Genomic DNA, 23,283 nt, shown 5'->3' with positions numbered 1-23,283 from the left:
CGCGCGCGCGCGCCGGCGCTTCGCCCCCCCACCTTGGCGGAGTGCGCCACCTACCGGCCGCGCGGGGAGCGCGCACCGCGCCCGCCGCGGGGGGGGGGACGACACACGGACACAAGGTGGGGGGGGAGACCCCCCCTGTACCCCCCCCCCAAAAAAAGAATAAACCCGACCCGCCTGCCTCTGAGACCCGAAGATGTCACCCTTTTCCTTCTTTTCTTTTTCCTTCCTGAAAAATCAACGTTGAGATGAAAGGGGAAGTGGGGGGGGGAAGGTTGGAAGTTGATGGGGGGGGGGGGTTGTCTTCTCGCCCAGCTCTTTTGCTTTATTAAATTCTGAATTTCTTCCTTTGTAACACCGACCGGGAAGTTTGAGAGGCAGCGAGGGATGAGGTGTCGGGTCGTTGGGAGGCCGGGCAGTCTTCTCTTTTAATATTTGGAAGAGCCGGGGGGGGGTGGAGAGAAAAGGATGGGGGGGGCAAAGCGAAGCTGGTAGGAAGAGGAGGAGGAGGGGGGGAGCGTGGCTGGTCGGGTTTATTTCGCGTGGTTATTGTCAGAAAAGTCGAGGTTTCTTGCACGCTGAGCGTGGAGCCAGCGATGCGGTCGCACCTTAATTCTGGGGGGGGGAGAAAAAAGGGGGGGGGGACGGGGAGGGAGAAATAAAGGCAAAGGAGGGAAAGTCCAGCCGGTGGAAGTGGTTGACAACGTTGCTTTTAGGATATTCTTGTTCCCGAGCAGTTCACGTCTTCTTTGAACACAGCATTGTGCTACGTGGTTTTTCCTCTCCATTTGCTAACCTGCAAGGAATATTGGGGAGCAAAAGCACTCTGAAATTGGTAAAAACGTTGTGAAAGAGCTGGGCTTTGTTAAGCATTACTTTCCTTTTTTTTCTTCTTCTTCTTCTCTTCTCTCTCTCTCTCTCTTTTTTTTTTTCCAAGGCAGTTTAGGAATTTCATATGCTTGTCTGCAACTCATTGGAAATTATGCGCCATATTGAAAGTGACATATAATTATAATAATTACGGGCAATGAAAAGCGTGGCAATAATAGTAAATGTCCTACAGCTGTGAAGCTTCTGCATGAATTGATTTTAAAAGTGACTGACATTAAACCAGCTTGTGGCATGGGGGAATGCATTCATACATAGGTATTTCTTGTGGGTAGTGGGGAAAGGGGATGGGAGGCAGGAGATAAGTCTTTCATCGCGTTTTCCCCCCGTGAAGCTGCAGAAAACGGTATCCGAAATAGGTCGGGCTGGTCGCTTGCTTCCAGTCCTAAAGCCCCAGCAGAAAAAAGCACTTCCTTTCGTTTAATTCCCCAAAACCCAGGAAAAGTTTGCCATTTGCATGCACGACATTCCTCTTTGGTACGGAGCAGAAATTTCCCCATCCCATCCCGAGCAAAGTCAGCCTCTCAAAACGCTTGCGAGTAAAAATCAAAATCTACTCTTTCTAAAGAGCTCGGTAGACTTAGGTTAGATTTTTTTCCACCCTTCCCCCAACCCCCCCCTTAAATGGAGGCAATATTCCTGGAGCTGGGAAGCTCCTCGTTTCGCAGGGCAAATTCCCTTGAAATCTGGACTTTTTTGCAATACACTTCACTTTGATTTGGGGGGATGAAGTAAGGGACCAGATGTTTGAAAGATGCTAGGCAAATGTTAGGTATCTTTGGTAGATAAATGAGAGCATATTTTTGCCTGTTTCCTTGATTTATTATGTATATGGCGAGCGTTTCGTCATAACTCTTTGTACTGTAACAATAAAAAAGAGCGATACTAAAGCAGAATGTCAGCGAGGAAATACTATTGGTGAAAGGTCTTCCATTTAAGATTAGACAAAAAGAGGGAAAACCAGATTTATCTCTCCACTGTAACTTCCGTGTGCTTGGAGTTGCTTGTCCTTGCAGATTAGAAGACATTGTCATACAGAGAGAAGCAAGGCTTTCTTTACAACTCTCTGCTCCTTAAGAATGGCAAGTTCCCCTGGAAAAGGGAAAGATAATAATAATAATAATGATAATAATGACAGGGTGGTGTGCGTGAGATCGAAGACTTTGTTTTTATTAGAGAATTCCATGTTCATACCTAAGACAAACTTCAAACACAACACGTACAAAAATTAATAAAATATAACTTTTGCTGTTGTTGCTTTTGCATCCTTTTAGGTAGTACTCGTTCTTTCAGTAGATTTTCCTTTAAAAAAAAAAAAAAAAAAAAAACAACAACAAAAAACCAAACCCAAAAAACTAATTACAAAGACCCCAGGGCTTGATTAATTTACCAAAGGAGAAAAAAAAATAAGAAAAAATGAAAAAAACCAACCCTATGTCAACCGTGCATGAAACATTTTTACAAAATTAAGACAATAAACACCCCAAATGACATATATTGCAGCACTTCCATTAAATACAAGAGTTAGCAGATTACTAACAGTGACACCAAGGGTAGAAACACGGGTAGGAGTCCTTTTTTTTTTTTTTTTTCCTTTTCTCTTTCCCTTTCTTTTCCCCCTTCTCTCTCTATCTCTTTACTTTTTATTGTTATTACTTTACCTCGGGGGGTGGAGTGGGAGGGGAGGAAGGTCTAGGAAGGGAAAAAAAAAAAAAATTAAAAAACGCAACTAGAAGCCTGATTTTTTTTTTTTTTTTTTTTTTCCTGGACACGACAGATCACTGGGAACACGAGTCCATGGCATTGGTGGCCCAAACTTTCTAGCTGTTGCCGCTGCTGCAGAGGGCTTGTCCCACCAATGTGCAGGTTTTCCCTGTCCTCGCAGCCAGCTCACACCCCCCTCATCCTCTCAGCTCTCACACACACTCACTCACTCCCTCTCTATTTTTCTTATTCTTTTTTTTTTTTTTTTTTTTGCCTTGTGTGTGTTTTAAATAATACTTTCACTCCGCCGTTTTCTCCTCCTCCTCCTCCGCGCTCAGTTGCGAGGAGTTGAGCAATTTATTCTCTTTTTTCCACTTCATCCTGCGGTTCTGGAACCAGATTTTGATCTGCCGCTCCGTCAGGCAGAGGGAATGGGCGATCTCGATCCGCCGGCGCCGGGTCAGGTAGCGGTTGAAGTGAAATTCCTTCTCCAGCTCCAGCGTCTGGTAACGGGTGTAGGTCTGGCGGCCTCGGCGGCCGCTGGGCCCGAAGGAAGAACCTGTGACACCCGCAAAAAAAAAAAAAAAAAAAAAAAAAAAAGGAAACAAATAGGAAACAAATAGGGGGAAAAAAAAAAAGGAGGAGGGGGGGGGGGAAGGAGGAAAAAAAAAAAAAAAGAAGAAAGGAAAAAGAAGGGAAAGCCCCGAGGTTTAGTGGAGCCGCGGAGATGCCGGATAATCCGCGGGGATGCTACGCCCCGCACCGCGGCTGGGTGCGGAGGGGTGTCTGCCCGCTCCCTGCCCTCCGAAGGCTTTGGCCAACCCTAAAATGAAGCCCCGTGGCCGTGAGCCCCTCCGTGCGCGCAGGGCCCGCACCCGCGGAGGATCCGCAGCCGCGCTGCAGGCAGCCGGCTAGAAGGGTTAATGCTGAAGTTGCCAGACTGCAGCAGGGCTGGGGAGACAGGGCAAGATCTATCTTATTCCGGGATGAAAAATCGCAAGGTGTTCTTCCCCCCCCCTCGCCCGCCCTCGCTATTTTCCACCCTACCGGCAACTGTAATAGATCTGAGCATTTAAGCAATAATGAAGTGAATCGATCTGCCCAAACTCTACATTAAAGAGGACACAACACTTTATGTCCCTGCGCTAATGGACATCAATTTGGAACTTAAAAGGCAACAAATGCATCTAAACATGGGAAGGAGGGTGGTGAGCCTCTATTATTTTTCTCTCCCCCCCCCCTTTTTTTTTTCTGATTGAGGAAACAGCACTTAAAGAAGTCATATATCACCGGGGGGGGGGGGGAAATTCTCCCCAGGCAGACTTTTCATTATGTGCGAGTTTCATTAAAAATGTAGCCCTCTCCTTTCAAATATTTAAACACTTTTATATTATTTAACTCCAGATCGGGTAGCCAGCGAGAGAGGGAGCTGCGTGGGGGTGTGGGTCCGTCCGTGTGTAAAGTCATCCAGATCTGATTTAGAAAAGATATCTCCCTGTGCGTGTGGGGGAAAGACAGAGACAAATCGTTGTAGCTGAGTGACACGCAAACTGGAATGTGCAAGGGGAGGAAGGGGAAAGGAAAAAAAAAAAAAAAAAAAAAAAAAAAGGCAGGGAAATGGAGAAATACTGTACGGGGGGGGGGGGGGGGGGTAAATACGGGGCAAACTTTTTAGCCGGGGGGGGTGTGCTGGGAGAAAAGCCTTCAGCGGCGTGAAGTTTTGGTGCAAGTTGGAGCCTCTCGTGTCGCCTAAGTTCCCCGCTGGAAGTTTGGGCTCTAAAGTGAACCTTAGTCCTGCTTCCCTCGCTCGCTCGCTCTCTCTCTCTCTGGCGGTAACAAATAAGAAAGGGGGGGAGGAGATTGATGTATTTATTTCTGTAAAAGAGTAAACTCACTATTGCAAGAGTTCATCCGCTGCATCCAGGGGTAAACCGGGGCGGAACACTTTTGCTCCTCGCTCTCTCCGAACCCAGTTTTGCTCTGCGCGCAGTCCGACTTGCGCGGCTCGGGGGCGAAGGGCACCTCGTCCAGGTTGGGGGGGGCACACGCAGGGTCCTTCTCCCTGAAAAACCCGCCGGCCCCATAGTCACAGGCGGAGCTGCGGCTGTAGGCTCCGTTGCTTTGCTGGTAGTAGGGAGAGGAGGGATAACCCTTCTCCTGGACGCCCGTGGCTCCATAGGTGGTGGGGTAGTGCCTCAAAGGATCCGCATAGCCCGAGGGATATAGCGGGATCTGTCCCAGGAAGGGCTCCTGCCCCGCCGCCAGACTCACCGGGAAGGTCGAGTTGACAAAATAAGAACTCATTGGAAGGAGCCTGCCGTCCTTTCCCGGCTTTATGATTTGTTGTGTTTTATAGTCCAAGTGGTTTAGCTATTAGTAGTATATCGGAGATTGGGTTTTAGCTGAAGGGAGATGGCGTGGTGCCAGCGAGGGACACAAGGAAATACAACCATCTGATCATGGGCTGACCAATAGCAGGCGCCTGAGGTTGCAAAATAGCACCCATGAGGAGCTGAGATTGCACCAGGGACCCCAAGAACAAACCATCCACCCCCTTTTCCCTCCCTTTTAAACAACAGAAATGCACCCCCTTAACCAAATATATAATATCTGCCGAAAGAAACATTCCCGGCGCGCTACGGAGCTTCATAAATAAATAAACGTGCGTCGTCCCCGGCCCCCCCCCCCCCCTTCCCCTCCTCCAGCGCGGGGGTGTGCGAGAGCCCGTCCGCACGGCTGGCGGTGTGCGCGCCTATATATATATATTTACACGCATAGAACGTATACAAATACCGGCTGTAAGCGAGGGAAAAAAAGTTAATTGTTCGCGTTCAGAAAACTTTAACCCCTAGCGTTTGCAAATCGTCCTGAAATGCCTGGGTACTTCGCTACAGTTAAAGAAAACAAACCAGAAAAAAAAAAAAAAAAAAAAGTTTGTGTGTGTGTGTGTGTGTGTGTGAACTTTGCAAGGAGGAGATCCCGCCGGATTGATTCACTTAGATTTGCTATAGGAGAAGAAATCGCTTTCGACAACTTATTTTGCTTCACGTTTGTCTAATTACCATAGATTAGCAGTCCCAGTTCGGGAAAGCTGCGCTCGCTTGAACCAAACCTTCGCTTTTCATGTATTGCACCTTTTCCCTTTCTTTTCCTGCAAAAGCTCCGCATTCGGGAGATAAATGGAAAATCGAAGTCTTTCCTTTATCCCTTGCTAAATCCCGATCTCCTCCGGAGTCCGATACCGCATTGTGCCCTCTTGCGTTTTTTTGTTAATACCAAATCTATGCCCGACCTTTTATGGCTAAAAGGAAGCCTTGGGTTACGGTCAGAAGCTGAGTTTATTGATTGTTACCGATCGAGATGGGTTGGTTTTGAAGGAGAGGAAAGCTGGCGGTGTGATGGGGCTGCTGCCTTGGAGGTGCGCAGAGACCCCGCGGGTTTGCATCCCCCCCCTTCGAGCCCGTCCGCACTGCAAAATACCCATTTTTGCAAAGTTAAAAGGCTGGAAGGAATAATTCCGAAAGTCTCGAGCAATTCCCGGTCACCCTAAAAGCGGCACTTTGCTCTGGGCTTTGCCTCTCTCGGTTTTGCCAGAGCCGTGTTCTGCTCTACCTGGTGCATCCCCCCTTCAGATCCCTGTTTGCTCAGGGTAGAGTTGGATCTCTGACCGCCGCCTTCCCTTTTTTCAAATGGGAAAATCAGAGCCATCTCACAGGGAACAGAAAAAAAACCACACACACACACACACAAAACCCCCCCCCAGCAACTAAATCAAACCCAGGACTGTCCCCCGATCATTCGCATTTTATCAAGGATTTGTTTCCTGTCCGAATTTGTAGCCATCTGTCTGTCGGGTCTTATATGCAATGAAATGACACGCCTTATAATACACACTCCCCTGTACTTGAATCTGTGAATGTGTGTGCTACAAATCTAGAATTACATATATTACATGGTGTCTGTAGAGCTGCCAATGCGGCGCTCTCTGACGGAGCTCTAAGTATCTACGAAACTGATATCTTATTACGAGCTAATTTATTTTAAACCTCATGTTTACCGCAGCAAAGCCAAGATTGTTTCATGCCACGGCTGCAATGAACATTTCGACTGAAACGTAATCCTTATAATTCAAGGAAATAACATGCAAAGGAAGTAGTTTTCATCCTCCACCCCCTCTCTGACTGATATCTCTTATATTTGTTCTTGCAGAGTTTCCCTTTGTGTATGGAATGGACCCAAACTTACGTAGATCTGCTTTATTGGTATGCAAGGAAAAAAAAAAAAAAAGTGAGATTGAAAGGGAACGATGACTAGAGAAGAAAAAAAAAAAAAAAAAAAAAAAAAAAGATGGGAGACTGAAGTTTACTGCTTTGCAGGAGCCGAACAGCTCATACATTTGATTAGAGAGTTACGCAATATTTGTTGCTCTGCAAAACCAGCGATTATCTGGCATGATCAGCTCCGCATGCAAATTTTGGGCTAAGAAATGGGATATCCTGATAATTCAATGCGTGAGTACATCTGCTGAAAATGTTTGATCTAATATTTTCTCTCACTTCTCGTGATTGCTCTGCAAATAAATCCCTCGAAATAGTTTGGGAAAAAAATCCCCCTAACCCCAAGTCTTCCCGTAATAAAATACTCCTCCTCCTAGTACCTTTGTGGCTGGAACAGGCTTTTAACGTAGTTTGACAGGCGATATTTTGAAAGAAAATTAAAATGCACTAATTGAAGCTGGCCGCTTGCTAATTGCTTATTGCTGCCATCTTAGATGCGCTATAGATAAAAAAATAATACGTCTTGCCTCTTAGAGGAAGGATGACCCTATAGATGGCTATTTGGGGGAGAAAAAGACCAGAAGACAACTTGGCTCCCAACGTGACAAAAAACCCCAGAGCCTGTCATAGTTTTCACCTTCCGGAGGGTCAGGCCCGCGGTCTAATTGATTTGCCACCTATAATACATGTAAATACGAGCAGAGGTCTTAAACCGCACTAAATCTCAGAGAACTGAACCTTTAGCACAGAGGTGGTTTCTAGTCCCAGTTCAACAGCTTAAAAAAAAATAAAAAAATTAAAAAAAAAAAAAAATGACAACGTTGGGTTATTAGCGTAGCCGTTTAACAGGCGCTCTCCTGCCTTCCTCGCTAAAGTCCGAAGGTAAATCCAAAGCGATTTTGCGAATATATTTTCTTTGGACGCCTCTAAGCGCCAGCCCAGCCGGGAGGGACAGAGACCCACAGCAACAGCGGTTGCAGAAGCCAGCTTACGCAGGAGCCCTTAAGTTAGACCCGTCTTTGAGGGCACCGACGGGCACATCTTTATTCCGTCTTTGGCCTCTTCGCCTCAAAACCAGGCGCAGGGTTTGCTAAGAAGGAGCAATAAAGCAGGGAAGTTGCGAGAGACACCAGAAGGTGGTATATAACACATTTCACTGCGCTGGGAAGCCGGCTTTCCCCTCCTGACAGACATCACTCAGCTGGCAGGGTATAAATACAGATAAAGAGAAGTATTTACAGTATGTACAATCCCAGCTCTCTGCCCAGGAAGGTCCCACTTTCTGTCGCTTTGCTTTTCTGGCCAGCAAATGCCAACCCCACCAAGCAGAGCCAGGCAGATAGATGAGGGGATTAAAACAACACCCAAATATTTCGAAATGCAAACAGAACAGAGCGTTGCTTGTGCGAAAGCTAAACCCGCTAAGAAGTCGGTAGAAAGTTCAGTGCAGTTGGTTCCAATAAAAAATGAAACTCTCTTTTTTTTTCATGTGGAGCTGGAATTCCCGATCCTTCTGAAGTGAGAACACAGCGGGGGTTTCCCTACCGAGGGACTTATTGCAGCCATAAAGTCAAGCCAACACCACGAAAACACTTGAAAAAACCCCTTGTTCCTGGAGCCAGACATAGAAAGCCATTGGCAGCAGAGAAGCCTCCCCGTAACGCTCATGCACATCCAAAATCACATCGGAAAAAAAAACCCCGACAGAGCCATGTAGAGCTCCAGGCTTGGAGAATTTAAAACAATGACCCCGAAGGTGTAAAAAAATACCCGCTCTCCCCGCGCAGAACCGCTTGAAACTTAATTTCCAGCAATTTAAGTTTAATTTACCTGACTTCCCGTGCAGTGCATAATAACCTTGTTAATGGGATCTTTGAAAAGGAGCAATAATAATCTACCATTGTTCCATTAAAGAGTGCGGCTAATTATTAACAAAAAAAAAAGGGGCGGAGGGGGGAGGAGGGGAGGGCAGAGAGGGAGAGGGACATTGGGGGGGTCAAAATGCATCCAGGACCAAATATTTCCGCGAAAGCAAGCCCTGGGAAGGGGAAAGGGGGGCTGCTGGTCAAATAATATTGGGGAAAGCAGGGAGAAGGAGAGGCAAAGGCGAGACGGATCATGTAATGCGGAAAGCGAGTGCTGGGGGGTGTTGGGAATTACAGCATGGAACAAGTTAATCATGGCTGTTGCTGGTCAAAAGACAGAAACTTTTCCCCCCTCCCCACCCCCCCACCCCCTTTTTTTTTTTTTTTAACATAGTCCCTGGGCATCTCACTTTCTTCGAGAAAATGTCCCTAGTCTAGACGTAAACAGTTGCCAGGAAACTGTGTGGTAGAAGGAGAAAACGAGAGGGAGAAAGCGAGAGGGAGGGAGGGAGAGAGCGAAACCTTTTAAAATAACAGACACGCATTGTCCCTTCAAAGCCTACAGTAACTTAAAAGTGATTCGTCGTCTGCCTTTACTCCCCGCTCCTTCCCCAGCAACCCCCTCCATTCTGTGGACACGACTTGACATATCTTTTCCAGACCCCACCGAAATGACCACTCCAAGCAATAAATAAATACAAGCCCCTCTGCTTTTTCTGATGAGCTGAAATCCCCTTCGCCTCGTCCGTCATTAGGGCATTTTACAACACCTCCGCTTGTGTTCGCGACCGCTCCTCTTCCCTGGGTGTGCGTAGAGATAGATGTGAGGTTTTGAGATGGACACGCGTGGCACCGAGCAGCATCGCTTATGGGGGGGGATGTATAGATCACCACCAGCCAGGACGGCCCTGGCTCCCATATGGGTGCGCATGTATGTGCGACTGCATCCTCCATACACCTCCCCAGACTCTTTCAGGCTATACATCCAGCTAAACCCCACATCTCCCCTTTACCATTCCCAGCAGGGCACCAGGCCTGAAGGCTGAAGCCCACCCGAGAGCGGGACCGCGGGTGGGAGCCGGTCGGGGTGGGGGGGGGGGGGGACGGACGACACTGCGATCCCTGGCACCGTCGCCCGGCTGGGAAAAGAAGAAAAGCAGCCGGGGCAGGGTGTCCGTGTGTGTGTCCCCCCCACGCACACGTTGTGTGTGTCCCCCCCAAGGGGGACACCGGCTGCGGGGAGCCCCCCGGGAGCCGCCGGCCGCCGTCGCTGACGGTAGATGGCAGCAGACGGCGGGGAATGGGCGAGTCCCGCAGCGCGGCGGCGGCACCGGGGGGGGGGGGGGGGGGGGGGGAGACCGGCTCGGCGGGGGGTTTACCCTGGCTTTACGCCGTTTTATTTTATTTTCTTAAATCAACAAGCAGGGAAGGATGCCAGGAAGGGAGTCCAGGCGGGAGAAAGGCGGATCGTGTGTGTGTGTGTGTGTCCCCTCCCCGCTAATACACACCCCGGGGGTGGCCGGAGGTTTTCTCGGGCATCCCACGCCGGACCGGGCTGAAATGGTTAAAAAAGAGCTAATCCGCACCGAGGTGCGTGGTTTCCACAAGTGGTTGCCTACGTAGGATGTGGAAGAATCGGCGGAAAGGCGTTTTGGAGCAAGGTTTCTAAATTAAATTAGATTTTTAATAGATATTTTTTTTCTTACGAAGAGGAAAAAAAATAATACGAGCGCGGAGACACTTAGGCAAAAGGGAGAACAGGCGTTTGAACCGGCATTAATTTTTTTCTTTCCCCATGATTTATGAAAAATGTAACAGGTTCAGGAAGAAATAGCTTTCTAAAATGACTTTCTGTTTATTATTTCCACGGCTTGCGATCATTTACTCTTGTCCACACAATATTCAGGCACAGTCAGTTTAGGTGAGATAAATCGTCACGTCATAAAATGGTTTATGCTTAAGTAATGAATCTCTTCTTACTCAATCTCGCTTCACATACACAGACTCTTACATTATCTTATTTAAAAAACACCTCGTAACAGTAGCAATTAGTACTATATTTCAAACACCCCACCCCAACCCCCTTGAAATCTTGAAAAAAAACACATTTAAAATGACGGGCATCTCCGGATAAATATTTTCCTAAACCCGAAGGCAAGCGTTAGGGTATCAGACAGGGAAAGGAGAGGAAGATTTGCACATAACCTGGTGTGGAAAAGCACCGACACACCGTGGGGCTGAAACCCAAGCCGGTATTCCGGTCGGGAAAGCCGTAAAGCCCCGTTAACACTGCAGAACGCAATTAAATACAAGGAGGTTTATTGCATCGCAACGTCAGCTTCATTTGGGAGTTTCAGGAGGGGGGAAAAAAAAAATACAATGAGAGCTCTGCGCTCTGGTTTGGCTTCATTCTTCTTATTATTTTTTTTGCCTCTCTTTTCTTTTTTTGTTCCCCCCCCCCCTTTTTTTTTTTTTAACTGATTTCCAGAACCTTATTTCCGAGGACTGCCGCGAACTGCCCTCTCCGAAGAAACCACCCACATAATAATGACCCTGGAGAGCAACGCAAAACCCAACTGGCTTCCACACAAACTTCGCCAAATTACTGGGCTCGCCTCAAGACAGACAAACTGGCAAGAGATTCTGCGGGGGGGGGGGGGGGGGGAATAAAACACGACAACTACCCACAAAGGGGTTGGTATTTTTTTAAAGGCAGTATCTAAAAGCCTCCGTCACCGAGCTACTGCAAAATCCTTCATTCCAAGTCTACTATATCCAGGTGACCTCACAGGCTTTATTTTTCCTTCTTATTCCGTTACGTTATTTCTCTTTCTTATTTTCTTCCCTGTTTCTCTCTCACTCTCCTTCTTCTATTTGGTCTATTTTCTTCCTCGATTTCTTTCTTTCCTTCTTTCAATTTCTTTCTCTACCTTGCTTCCATTCTTCTTTCTCTCTCCCTTTCGCTCCTTTTCTCACCTTTACGCTACACTTTTTCGGGGAAATTGTCACTTAAACAGATTTCCACCACCCCCGATTTCTTCCAGTGCCCCCCTTCTTCATCACCCCACCCTTTCCTTTCTATTTCCCCCACCCCCGGGTACAGGGGAGAGGGAGATGGGGAATGGAATAGAAAAGGCAGCTTGACAAATGCATTTTCTCAAAGAAAAAATTAAATGAAGAGAAACAGATATTATTCCCTTACCTTTTGACGTCCATTTCTGTGGTATAAGTAAAATATATAGGGAGAGAGAGACAGCGTTTGCTTATCTGTTAGCTGACAAATATTGTCCCAACCTGATAGCCGTCGATTGCCTCTCTGACTTGTGAGAGCTTCTTGCATTTCTGTCATTTGCATAGAAAATGGAGTAACTTCCCTCTTTGAAAAATGATAGCCTCCACTCGGTCCAGAATCTCCTCTGCCCCTCCATTACTACTGAGATTCCAAATCAGCAGGCAAATTAACAGAGGAATTAAAAAAAAAAAATTAATAATAAAAAAAAAAGAGCATATAACTCTTTTCCTATGTGTGTGTGCGGAGGTGGGTGTCTATGTGTGCGTGTGGATGTGTGGATAGGCGTCCCCCCCTCCCCTCTCCCCTGTTTTAGCCCTATCGAGCTTATACACAAAAGTAAAAAAATGTAAAGAGGCGAGAGCCCTATAGAGGACACTGATCCGACCCAAGGTGCAGCGGACAGAAGAATGGTGCAATATAACCACATGGGAAATAATAAAAAGTTCATGTTCACGGTTAGCAGTCCACATGACCGGCTCTGGCCAATCCCAGAACCCAGCCACTCATAAAGTTCTATCACAAAGTTGTAAATTTTCATAAAACAACAAGGAATTTATTGCATTTCTTCATGACCGGTTTAACAGCAGTCTTTTTCTTAGCCGCCATCTTTTTTTTAAACAAAAATAAAAGAATATGAAAGGGGGTTCAGGAATTTTTCCCCCCCCCCTCCTTGCTTGCATGTGGGGGGGTGTTGGAGAGAAATAATCGAATAACGCCTCACACGTTAGGCTATGAACAATAACAGCCCCCCCAGAATAAAGAGCTTGGGGTTGGGGTTGGCTTTTAAATGGGGAAAGGCACAGTAAAACAGTGGGGTTCGGGTGGGATTTTTTATGTCTTTTTTTTTTTTAACGCAATTGGGATCCTTTCTGCTGAAAAGGGCAATTAGATTTTGGGGGCGGGGGGGGGGAGGGAGAAAAAAAAAGAGGCAAATAAAGGCAATAAAAGCGTGGCCGGGGTGCCCATGCCCTGGGCAGAGCTGAGCCGGCGGGGTTCGTGCCTGCCGGGCTCCCCACGGCCAAAAACCCCCCAAGAACCGCCGGGTCCCCCCGCGACCCCCGCTACAGCGCGGGGAGAAGGGGGGGGGGGGTGATCCGGCAAGGTGGGTCACCCCACCGGTAAAACCGCTGCCCTGGCTTTAGCGTATTAAAGCGTCGGTGTGACTCGCTTTGCCTTTTTTTTTTTTTTCTTGGAATTCTCCTCAATTCCTACTTGCCCCCAGACCGCAGAGGTCCGTGCCGGGGGGGGGGGGGGCAGCCAGCCCGGCCACTGCGGTCCAGGAACAGGGGGGGGGAAATTTCTGGAACCGCTGCTTTTTTTTTTTTTTTTTTTTTCCTTCCCATCCCTGCTATGCACAGAGGGCTCCTGCAAAGAGATTGCACCAAGGGATTTGAAGGAAAAAGGAAGATTTTCCTCTCTTTTCCTTTCCCTTCAAGGGAGAATTTCAGTGTGCAAAAGCCATAATAGCTGCTGCCTTTAATAATGGGCTTCCCGTAATTGGTATATACAGCATATACTGCAAATCTGTATGATAGACGTGGGCGCGCAGCTGCTTGACGTGGCATCTTATTTTCGCGAAAACCTGCTAAAGGATGCCCTGCGCGCCTTCACTTAGGACATGAAGTCATCTGTGGTGGTGGGTGGTGAAAAAGCAGAGAGACAGAGAGGGAAGGAAGGGGAGAAGGTGGAAAGCTGCCATCGCCAAGTCCTTCCAAAGCTGGCTGCATTTTTTTTAATTTTTTTTTTTTTTTTTTCCCTGTGCATCTTGCGCAACGCATTTGTGGAGTAAATTACGTGGAGCCTCCGCGGGAGGAATCCGCGTCTTTTACTGCGCAGCTTGGCAATGTAAATAAACAGGCAGGGGCGGGAGGGGGAAGAAGGCGGCGGAGGATGCTCCCCCGCGCAAGTGCTTAAATTTACTCGCCTTTTGTTTTGCATTGTTGATTTTTTTTTCCCTGCGTTTAATTGCTTTAATTTATTTTATGCGTGCTTTGATGCTAAACATTATTTGGTGCTAATGAAAGAGTTCCAGTCCGCAGTAAAGTAATTGAAGGGCGGAGGGAGACTCTAAAAAAAAAAATAAAACACTAAAGGCACGGCAAAATAGATCGCTTTTCTGCAAATTAGTTACCAGAAGAAGAGAATTAAAATAAGGGGCGGAAAGACTATTTGGGCTGATTCTGGCTTCTTTACATTCCTCCTTTATGCTCTTGCCTACTTCAGTAATAGCCCCAGCGCAATCACAGAGGGAGAGAGAGAAAAGAGACCAGCGCGCCTTTCGAGAGCCCCGAATATCATCTATATCTTAGTATATTCGCCGAATCTATTGAAAAGGTACTAAAATTTTGAAGGGAGTGGCTGCCCTAAAAAAAAGAGAGAAGTTTAGGATGATAGCTCGGGGCATGCATTAATCTAAAAGGATCTTTTAGTATATTTATTTTACAGGGGAAAAAGCAATTCCAAAATCCCGTCTGTTATTTTTAATAAGAAAAGGGGAAGGAACCCAACGCGATGGTAGATTATTGGAGATTTCCTTTTTATTTGGAAGAATAATAATCACAGACAAGGGGAAAAATAAAAAAAAAAAGCAACGCGTCGCCATTAAATAATTTGCTACTTTGCTATACAATGTTTTACGTAGCACAATATTAATTCCTCTTCTTTTTTTCCGTAGAGACTTGAACAAGGAAGAAGTCCAGGTAAAAATATACACAGACAAAAGAGCATAGCAAGGAGAAAAGAACCACGGAGGTTACAGGGAGAAGGCGTAATAATCATTCATATTATGTACAGGACTATATACGCTAAGTATAATTTGCATTCAGACTTTCAGGTCACATTTTCTAAATTAAAGGTGCTAAACACGACCACGTTACTTCATACCAAAAAGTACACAGCGAAGTACAAACGGAGATTTACAAATTACTTGTACTATAGGAAGACTCACATAGAAAAATGTGTCTATTCTGACTCTAAAGCCACATTTAATAGGTAGATAGTCATTCTATTGTACAAAAAAAAAAAAAAAAAAAAAAAAGACTTTAATATAGGTAGTATTTTTTTCAGTGTCAGGAAACACAATGTATCATTCCTAGGGTTTTTAATTATTTATGCACTTATCATGTATCTATTTTCATATATAGTCTTTTTTCTGTGTGTTTTTCCCCCCCTTTTCTTCTCGCGTGGGCTTCCACGTTTCCTGCATCCACCCCTCGCCCCTTTCATTCCTCTTCGTCGTCCTCCGCGTCTGGTTTCTCCTGACTGTTGGAGCCGGAGCAGGCAGTTTTATTCTCTTTTTTCCACTTCATGCGCCTGTTCTGGAACCAGATTTTGATCTGTCTCTCCGTGAGACACAGAGCGTGGGCGATCTCGATGCGTCTCCTCCTCGTCAGGTAGCGGTTGTAGTGGAACTCCTTCTCCAGCTCCAGGGTCTGGTACCTGGTGTAGGTCTGGCGGCCGCGTTTTCTGTCGGTGCCTGGGAAATAAATGCAGATTTAGATCAGTTGGGGGCTTTGGGGGGAGATGGTTTGGGGGGCTGCTGATTCGGTTTGCGCTCTTGCTTTGGTTTTTGGGTGCAGTCTAGCAAGCACCCATCCACTGCGGTCCCACGGGGGACACAAAGTCCTCGGAGGACCTGTGCAACCTGGGACAGCCCTTCTTTTTATTTGCAGGATCAACTCCTTCTGCCTGAGGATTTCCCTGCCTCACCCTCCCTGTTCTCAGCCCCCAAACCGCACCGGCTTTAATTTCCCTTCACCTAGGGAAAGCGTGCAGCGCTTTTTTGGTGGGGGGGTGTGTGTGCCTGTGCGTGTCTCCGAGGAAACAACAAACTTCAGAAAGTTTCCTGCCCTCGTAGTACCGCTCAGACTCTGAGCTCCTGCTTTAATTTTCATTTAGATACCAGAAATTTCGGATGGTTGGCGAACAAATACAGAAAATACAGTCGAGCGGAGCGAGAGAGGCATCTGCTACCTACACAAATCCAACTATTTGTCCTCTCTTAAAGCTGTCATCAGGGTGCCTGCTTGGAAGGTGTGTGATGGTCTTCATTATTTCAGGGGATCTTTCCGGCTCAGTAGTGACTTCTGGGGCTGACAGTGGGGCTGTTACCCCCGGGATGCTCTTGCGCCTCATCACTTACCCCAGCTCCCCCCCGACCCTCCAGCTGCCTGCAAGTGGGGTTTGGAAAGGGCCCAGCTCCTAATTGTCCCCTCCACCCGACATTTCCTGGAATCTGATTGGAAATAATTCTACAATATGCTGTTTGTGATCCCGACTCTATTTTCTATGTAAATGCCATGTGTATCTATGGTATAATGTATTCTTTCCCAGAGCAGTGGGGATGGCGAACAGCAGCCCTCAGCCTCTCCTCCACACATTCCACCGGACTCCTCTTCTTCCCTTTCCCCCCCCCCCCCCTCTTTCTTTTTAAAAGAAGAAAAGATCCAGTCATTAAAAGGAGAAAAAAAGCAAAATAGCCAGGCTAGCTGTAAAGTAAAAATGTGCAGGTCGTGGAATGTGGGTTGTAAAATCCGCTGAGGGGAGAGCCATAAACTGCTGCTGAATAGGGATGACAACTCTATCTCTGCTCGCTGATGAAATTCCACAAGCACGATCGCACAGTGGGCAGGAGAGACGGGGAGGGGTGTGGGCAGGAGGGGGGGACCCCACTTTTACGACCGAGGTCGAGTTTCTCGGGTTTTAGGCTCAGCAGATCCCAGAGCATCCAGGGTTTTTTGAGCGCAGGACCCGGCGCGTTTGCCCCACTTCCAAACCCTCTCTAATGTGGATCCTCGCAGCATCACAGGCTTAAAGGGGGGGCAAAAGGGGGGCTTCTTAAATCTAAAGTCAGATAAAAGCGGAGGTGAAGTGTTTACGACCCCAAATATTTGGTCTTTGATAAATCAACTGTAAAAGTGAATGAATTATGGAGCAGGTAATAGAAAGAACTGACCACCAAATAAGTGTGAGGGTAACTCCTGCCTTTATAAGCCGCTATACATTGGCTACTTGGCTGTTTTTCTTTTTCCTCTGCTTCCCAGGGAGGCTGGCCCGCACTCCGCTCACCCCTGAGGTTTACTAATAAGACCCTCGCCGAATATTTGGCCGCGGAGGGAGGCTCGCCCGCAGGGATGCTCTCAAGTTGCAATCTGGCAAGGCAGGAGCGAAACCGGGGGCTGCTGGAAAATGAACTCACGCCTTCTCCTCCTCTCCCAGCCGGGACAGCAGCCCTTTCCCCCCCCCCCCCCCCCCCCCCCCTTCTCAGGATTACACGAGTGTAAACACCACCACGCCTGCCCACGGACACCGGTCGGGATGCTCCGAGCTGGGAGGGGACGGGGACAACCCCAGCCCGGAGCTCCCAGCCCGGCCCCGGTGAGCTCCATCGAGGGAAATGAATATTTATTCAATGTTAATTGACATTAATACCCTGAGAGGGAACGCCTTGGGGACCGAAAGCAGCGTGGCCGCCCGTCGGTCGGTCGGTTCGGGGGTTGAGACACATGTGCGGGGGGCTGCGTGTCCCGGCGGGGGGCTGCCCCCGCTCCGCTCCTGCGGACAACTGCGCGGCCTTCCGCGGAGCTGAGCTGCCCCGCGGAGCGGCGATGGCCCGAGTGGGACCCCCCCAGACCCCCAGCAAGGCCACTCTGGGCAACCCCAAAAAGCTTTGCCCAAGGTGCGGAGCGCACCGCACCCCTCGGCGGTGATGCTTGTAGGGAGGTGACACAGATAAACGTCCTCCCCCCTCTATCCATGCATCCATCCGTCCGTCCGTCCGTCCGTCCATCCATCCATCCATCCGGATTCCGGCCGGAGTGTGACCGTTTTGAGAGCGGGGCTTTTAATTGCCCCGGGAATGATGCGTTGCTGTTTCTGATGGCAACACGCTACGCTTAATTGCAGTGTCTGGGACATTGTGGTGAGGGGCTGGCAAATGAAGGTTTTGCAATTTAACAGAAAACAAACCAAGCTTGCAAGCACCTCCCATAAATAGTTTCTTTCAGAATCTATATCTACACCTACATGGGGGTAGCACAATCTCCATCCTGTAAATATAGGAGAAGAAGGGGCTGGCCATTATTTCTGCAGCTCTGTCTGTCCCCACTAAGACAAACTGCCTTTTGCATGGCACATACACAGCCCCAGCAACACCAATAAATATTTAAAGCTAAAAGGATGGCTTTATGGCGGGGGGGGGGGTGGTGGTGGTGGTGATGATGGTGTTCGCTCTCTCCCTCTCTCTGTTGAAGATGCGTTTTCGGTGAAACGTCATGAAAGGAGTTGGGGACAATTCCCCCCTCCCCTCCCCCTCCGCCACCCCCCGCGCACGCCAGCAAATAATTTACACTCCCCTTAGCCCCCCCCCCCCCCCCCCACCCCCGACCCCAGGCTCTTTTCTTTAGGGAGGCTGGGGCTTACCTGTGCTCCTCATCCAGGGGTAGATACGAAAGTTACTGTCGCTTTGCAAATCTGAATCCCTCTGGTCCGTTTTGTTGCAATTCTGCTTGGAGGCATCACCCGGGCACATCATGGAGAGATTTTGTTCGAAAGGGGAACAGTGCATGTTGAAAGAACCCGGCTCCAGGCCGTAACCGGAGGAATACATGCTGGGGGGCTGGGGGTGCACGGCGCTGCCACTGGAGTAAAGCCCGGGCATGGAGGCGGCGAAGGGAGGCGTGGATCCGGCCCCATACCCCGCTCGCTGGGTGTTGGAGGCGAAAGCGCAAGAAGTTTGCTCGGGAAAGACTCCGGATGGGAAAACCGAACTTGCGGCTTGATATTTAGAAAATAAAGCATTCGCATAATACAATGAACTCATAATTTGGCCGGGTGATTTGTAGGTCGGGACGTTTTAGTGTCGGTTTTACGAGGTACCGTGATATATTACGGAATTAGAGTCCAGATTTACACCAAAAAGGAGCCCTTTTTCCTCCCGGCCCATGTGACGCGCTGGCACGTGGCTCCGGCGGCGCCAATCGCCGGCCGCTCCCTCCTCGGGGGCAAAAAAAAAAAAAAAAAAGGAAAAAAAAAAAAAAAATTGTGGTGCTGCTGGATTTATAAAATATGATAAATAATTGATGCGATATAAAACCCTCCAAGATCTATGCTGGAAGGGGTGAAATTGGTGCTGGAGTCGATAAGCAACCTGTAATCAGTTTTCGGCTCGGAGCGAGGGAGAAAGAGGGAAAAGAAAAAAAAAAGAGGGGGGGGGGTGTAAAGCACGTTGCTGATAAACCAGCGTCTCCCTCTCGGTCTCTCTCTGCTGGAGGAAAAGGAAGGGAGCTCTATTTATCCCTTTATTGATCCCCTCTAAAATTCCCTCCTTCGTACCATTTCCTCGGCTCCGAGGTACTTTTTCACAAGACTGTACATAATTCCTTCCCTTCCCCCCTTGACCCTCTCCCCCTCCCCGGCCACCCCCCCCCCCCAAAAAAAAAAAAAAAAAAAGACAAATGTCTCATTGATACCTAATAGTTTCAGGGTTCTTTTTTCCCAAATGCCATTCAGCTCTATATCTAATTTATTCCAGTGCCACGGGCTTTGAGCTTCGTATTGAGCTGGCATTTGCTTTTCTTGTTGCGAAAAATAAAGAGTGTACAGATCCCTTGTTTAGCGTGTCAGCGGTTCTGCAGGACTCAATTACAGTTAGAAGTAAAACCTTACCAGCTGGCTGATTTGCTTTCTGCTGGAGAAGCAGAGAAACCTTCCAAAATGTGATCTGCCTCAATTTTTTTTTAGGGGGGTCGGGGGGGGGGGGGGAGTTAGAAAGAAAGAAAGTCTTACAGGCAGGAAAAGCAGCCCAGACAATGGTGGATGTGCATCTAGGGTTTGTGCTGTGTCTCCTTTCCCAAGGTTATGTTGCAAGGGGATGGGTGTGCATCCCCGCACTCCTCTATTGCCATGGCAGGGCAGCTTGAGAGGCGAAGGAGCAGAAAAGCAGCTCAGCTGCGCGACTGCCTGCCAAGATTTTTTTTTTTTTTTTTTTTTTTTTTTTTTGCAGCGAGATAAGTGGGAGGAAAGGAGAGGGAGACCCAGAGCTGGGCTTCATCTTGCGGGGACAGTGGGGTGGGCGAGGAAAGAGGGAGAAAGGAGGAAGGAGAAAGGGGGAAAAAGAAAGGAAAACAACAACAATAAAAAAAAAAAAAAAGCCACAAAAAAGCCAAAACAACACACGTTACCTTCAGGAAGGATTTCCACCGAGCCTCCCAACCTGTCACCACCCAGGAACTGTTAGAAACAACAACAAGAGCAGAAGCCATCGCAGTTGCCCCGGGTCCCCCCCCCTTCCCCACGGCTCCCAGGCAGCAGCTCCCCGGCCCCAGTCCCTGCCTCCGCCCGTCCCAGCAGCGCTCCAGCCCGCCAGCATCTCTCCAGGCAAAGAAGTCTTTGATGGCCAGGGCTGCAGCTCCGACACAATTGACTTTTATTTCCTTTCTATCAAAGTGGTCCTGGAGGAAATGGAGCAGGGTAAAAGAATGATGTCACGGAATTCTCGCTTGTAAACTTTATTGTAACTTTCTTCCGCCGCTTCCAGGTTTAGACAATAGAACAAAGTGATGAAAGAACAACAAAATATATCATTAGTTCCCCCAATAAAGTAATTCACGTATACAGTATACATTCTTTTTCACAGTTAACCTAAAGATCACTTTACAACTTGCTTCACTGTGCGCATGCTAACTAAAGGAGAGAAAAACGCTTTTTTTCTTGTCTTTTTTTTCTTTTTTTTCCCTTTTTTTTGGAAGAGACATTTAAAAATTGTAAACAAAAAAAAAAAAAAGAAAAGAAAGAAAATCCCGAACCAAAGGAAAGAACAGAAGTAAGGAAAGTGAAGAGAGAAAGAGAGAGAAAGAGAGAGATAACTATAGCATAAATAGGCAGTTTCATGTTGTTGGGATGTTTGTTTCAATAGCTACCTCCAGTACATACAGATAAACCACAACAAAAAGAGGTGGAAAATCAAAAAAAAAAGTGCACAAATGTAATTTCACGTAACTCCTATAGCATTGAAAGCTATGTTAACCAACCCACCCCCCAGGAAAGAAGAGAGAGACAGAGAAAGACAGAGAGAGAGAGAAAATTTCACAGTCATGTTTTACATAAGCTATTGCGTTACACTACCACTAGTTAATAACTGGCAAAAGGCAGGAGAGACCTCCCGATCACTTTTGCATACTGTTCATTGTATCAAAGGATAATCAGGAAAGTGGTGCTTACAGCTATATTGTTTTACAGCAATAAAAGGTTGTTTTTTTTTTTCCTTTCTCTTTTCTATGCATTGTTGGTTTTTTTCCCACCCCTCCCTTACATTAACTGCCATTAACGTGGGGCTCAGGGGCTCTTCCACCCCAGCAGCGCTTGCCTTTCAGTCCTTAAAAATCCTTTTATTTCTTGTCCGCCTTCTGTGCTTCCCCTTCCTCGTCCACCTCCTGGGCTCTTTCCATTTTCTGTTTTTCCAGTTCTTCCTGCTCGCATTTGCTGCTGGGAAACTTGTCTTTGTTGTTTTCCTTTTTCCATTTCATCCTCCTGTTCTGGAACCAGATTTTGACCTGCCTTTCTGTCAATCCCAGGGCATGCGAGACCTCGATCCTCCGTTTGCGGGTCAGGTAGGGATTAAATAGAAATTCCTTCTCCAGTTCCAGCGTCTGGTAGCGGCTGTAGGTTTGCCTCCCCCTCCTCCGTCCAGCGGCTGCTGGGGAATTGCAAAGGTTGGGTGGAAGAGGGGAAGAAGAGAAGGAGGTTGAAAGATACATAAACCAGGCTCGGGAATAGGCACACACAGGCTCCCACCCGCTCCCACACACTCCCACACACTCACACACACACACACACACGGAGGCACGGGAGGGGGAGGAAGAAAGGACTCGCAGGAGCAAAGGCAGGAAGCAAACAGGGAGAGGGAAAGGCTCCTGGAGAATATTGTAAAAGGGAAGATGGTTATAAAGGAAAGGGGTGATGGTGACAGGGAAAAGGGGGGGGGAGGATCACCCACCAGCCCACTCCGAGCAGCCCAGCTAAAGCCTGCACTTGCACACTTATTATTACCCGAACCACCACCACCACCACCACAACAACAGACCTCCGGCTCTTTGGGATCCCGCAAAAAAAAAAAAAAAAAAAAAAAAAAAAAAAAGAAAAGAAAAGAAAAAAAGAGCTGCAGCCCGGGGAGAGCAAGCAGCACCACCGAAATCCCAAATCAAACGCAAAACAAAAATGAAGGGGCTTTTTAAGGCTATAAAAGTGCCATAAACTTTAAGGACGCTTCCTTCCACAGAAAGCCCGGCTCGCTCAGCCCCCCAGAAGAAAAGGTCTCCTTCAGGGTAATTAAACTATAAAGCAATTTACAAGTGCAAAAGTTTACCCCCATAAAGCAGTAAAATACAGTCACCGGGGAAGAAAAAGGGAGCGAAAGCAAGCAAGCAAGCGAGAGGGGCAGAAAGCAAGCGAGAGGGCTACTTTGGGGCTCAGGAACTGCCTCCTCGCTGTCCTTTCCATCTCGCCTCACCTTGCGGTCGCATCCAGGGGAAAAGCTGGGTCGGAGAAGGGCTCTGCTCCGAGCTCTCCGCCTCCTCTCCAAGGCCGCTGGCAGCAAGCTTGCAGTCCGTGTACTGCACCAAGTCCGACTCCTGGGCGCTGAAGAGGCTCTGCCTTTGCAAGGGGTCGTAGCCATAGAAGTTGCTGGGGTCCCCATGGCACGCCACGGCGCAGGGATTCTGTTGGTAAGGGGAGCTGGAGAGTGAGGATGCTCCGTGGTAAAACTCCTGGATTTGGGTCGGATGCTGGAAGGTGCCCCCCGTGCTGGGTCCGTACACCACCGTGGGTCTGCCCCCAAGATCCTGAGCGAACCCACAGTCATAGTAATTGGGACGCAAGGAGTCCCCGGTTTTGTATTTGGAGAAGAGTGAGTTGACAAAATAAGAGCTCATTTTAATTTAAATAAGAATATTTGTTTGGAGGAGGAAGAAAATAAAAAAATAAAAAAAATAAAAAAAAAATTTAAAAAAAAAAAAAAAAAGAAGCCAACCAAACCAGACCACGGGAATCTATTAGCAAAAAAAGAAAGCGCTAAGATGCTAAGCAACGACAGTTTGTGATTTCCAGGAATATAAAAGGAGGATATAATCAAAACTCTAAGCCTGCATGATATTGAATTCTTTCCTCCCCCCCACCCCTAAAAAAAAAAAAAAAAATCGCCACTTAAAGAGTTCTCGCTTTACATTTCCAAGAAGAGATGCCAGTTCATAAACAGTTTTCAGTG

At 47.7% G+C, this 23,283-nt stretch overlaps 3 protein-coding genes across 4 annotated transcripts; all 3 read right to left on the bottom strand.

Moving 5' to 3' along the window:
• Window positions 1-2,888: 2,888 nt before the first annotated feature.
• Window positions 2,889-4,893, bottom strand: HOXB6 (homeobox B6). Its single transcript, XM_049799997.1, has 2 exons — window positions 4,485-4,893; window positions 2,889-3,148 (listed from the first exon to the last, which is right to left on the bottom strand). The coding sequence occupies exons 1-2, from the start codon at window positions 4,891-4,893 to the stop codon at window positions 2,889-2,891; spliced, it is 669 nt and encodes a 222-aa protein (XP_049655954.1).
• A 10,351-nt stretch (window positions 4,894-15,244) lies between these two features.
• Window positions 15,245-18,843, bottom strand: HOXB7 (homeobox B7). Its single transcript, XM_049799996.1, has 2 exons — window positions 18,444-18,843; window positions 15,245-15,498 (listed from the first exon to the last, which is right to left on the bottom strand). The coding sequence occupies exons 1-2, from the start codon at window positions 18,841-18,843 to the stop codon at window positions 15,245-15,247; spliced, it is 654 nt and encodes a 217-aa protein (XP_049655953.1).
• Window positions 18,844-21,409: 2,566 nt separating this feature from the next.
• HOXB8 (homeobox B8) lies at window positions 21,410-22,951 on the bottom strand. 2 transcript variants are annotated; one of them, XM_049799992.1, is made up of 2 exons: window positions 22,531-22,951; window positions 21,410-21,717 (listed from the first exon to the last, which is right to left on the bottom strand). In XM_049799992.1, exons 1-2 carry the CDS (start codon window positions 22,949-22,951, stop codon window positions 21,410-21,412), a joined length of 729 nt encoding a protein of 242 aa, XP_049655949.1. The 2 variants fall into 2 exon arrangements, with proteins under 2 accessions (XP_049655949.1, XP_049655950.1); XM_049799993.1 differs by having other exon boundaries at window positions 21,410-21,714.
• Between the last annotated feature and the right edge of the window lie 332 nt (window positions 22,952-23,283).

This window comes from Accipiter gentilis, chromosome 5, assembly GCF_929443795.1.
Source record: "Accipiter gentilis chromosome 5, bAccGen1.1, whole genome shotgun sequence".
Taxonomy (NCBI): domain Eukaryota; kingdom Metazoa; phylum Chordata; class Aves; order Accipitriformes; family Accipitridae; genus Astur; species Astur gentilis.
This window is presented reverse-complemented; position numbering and strand designations above follow the sequence as displayed.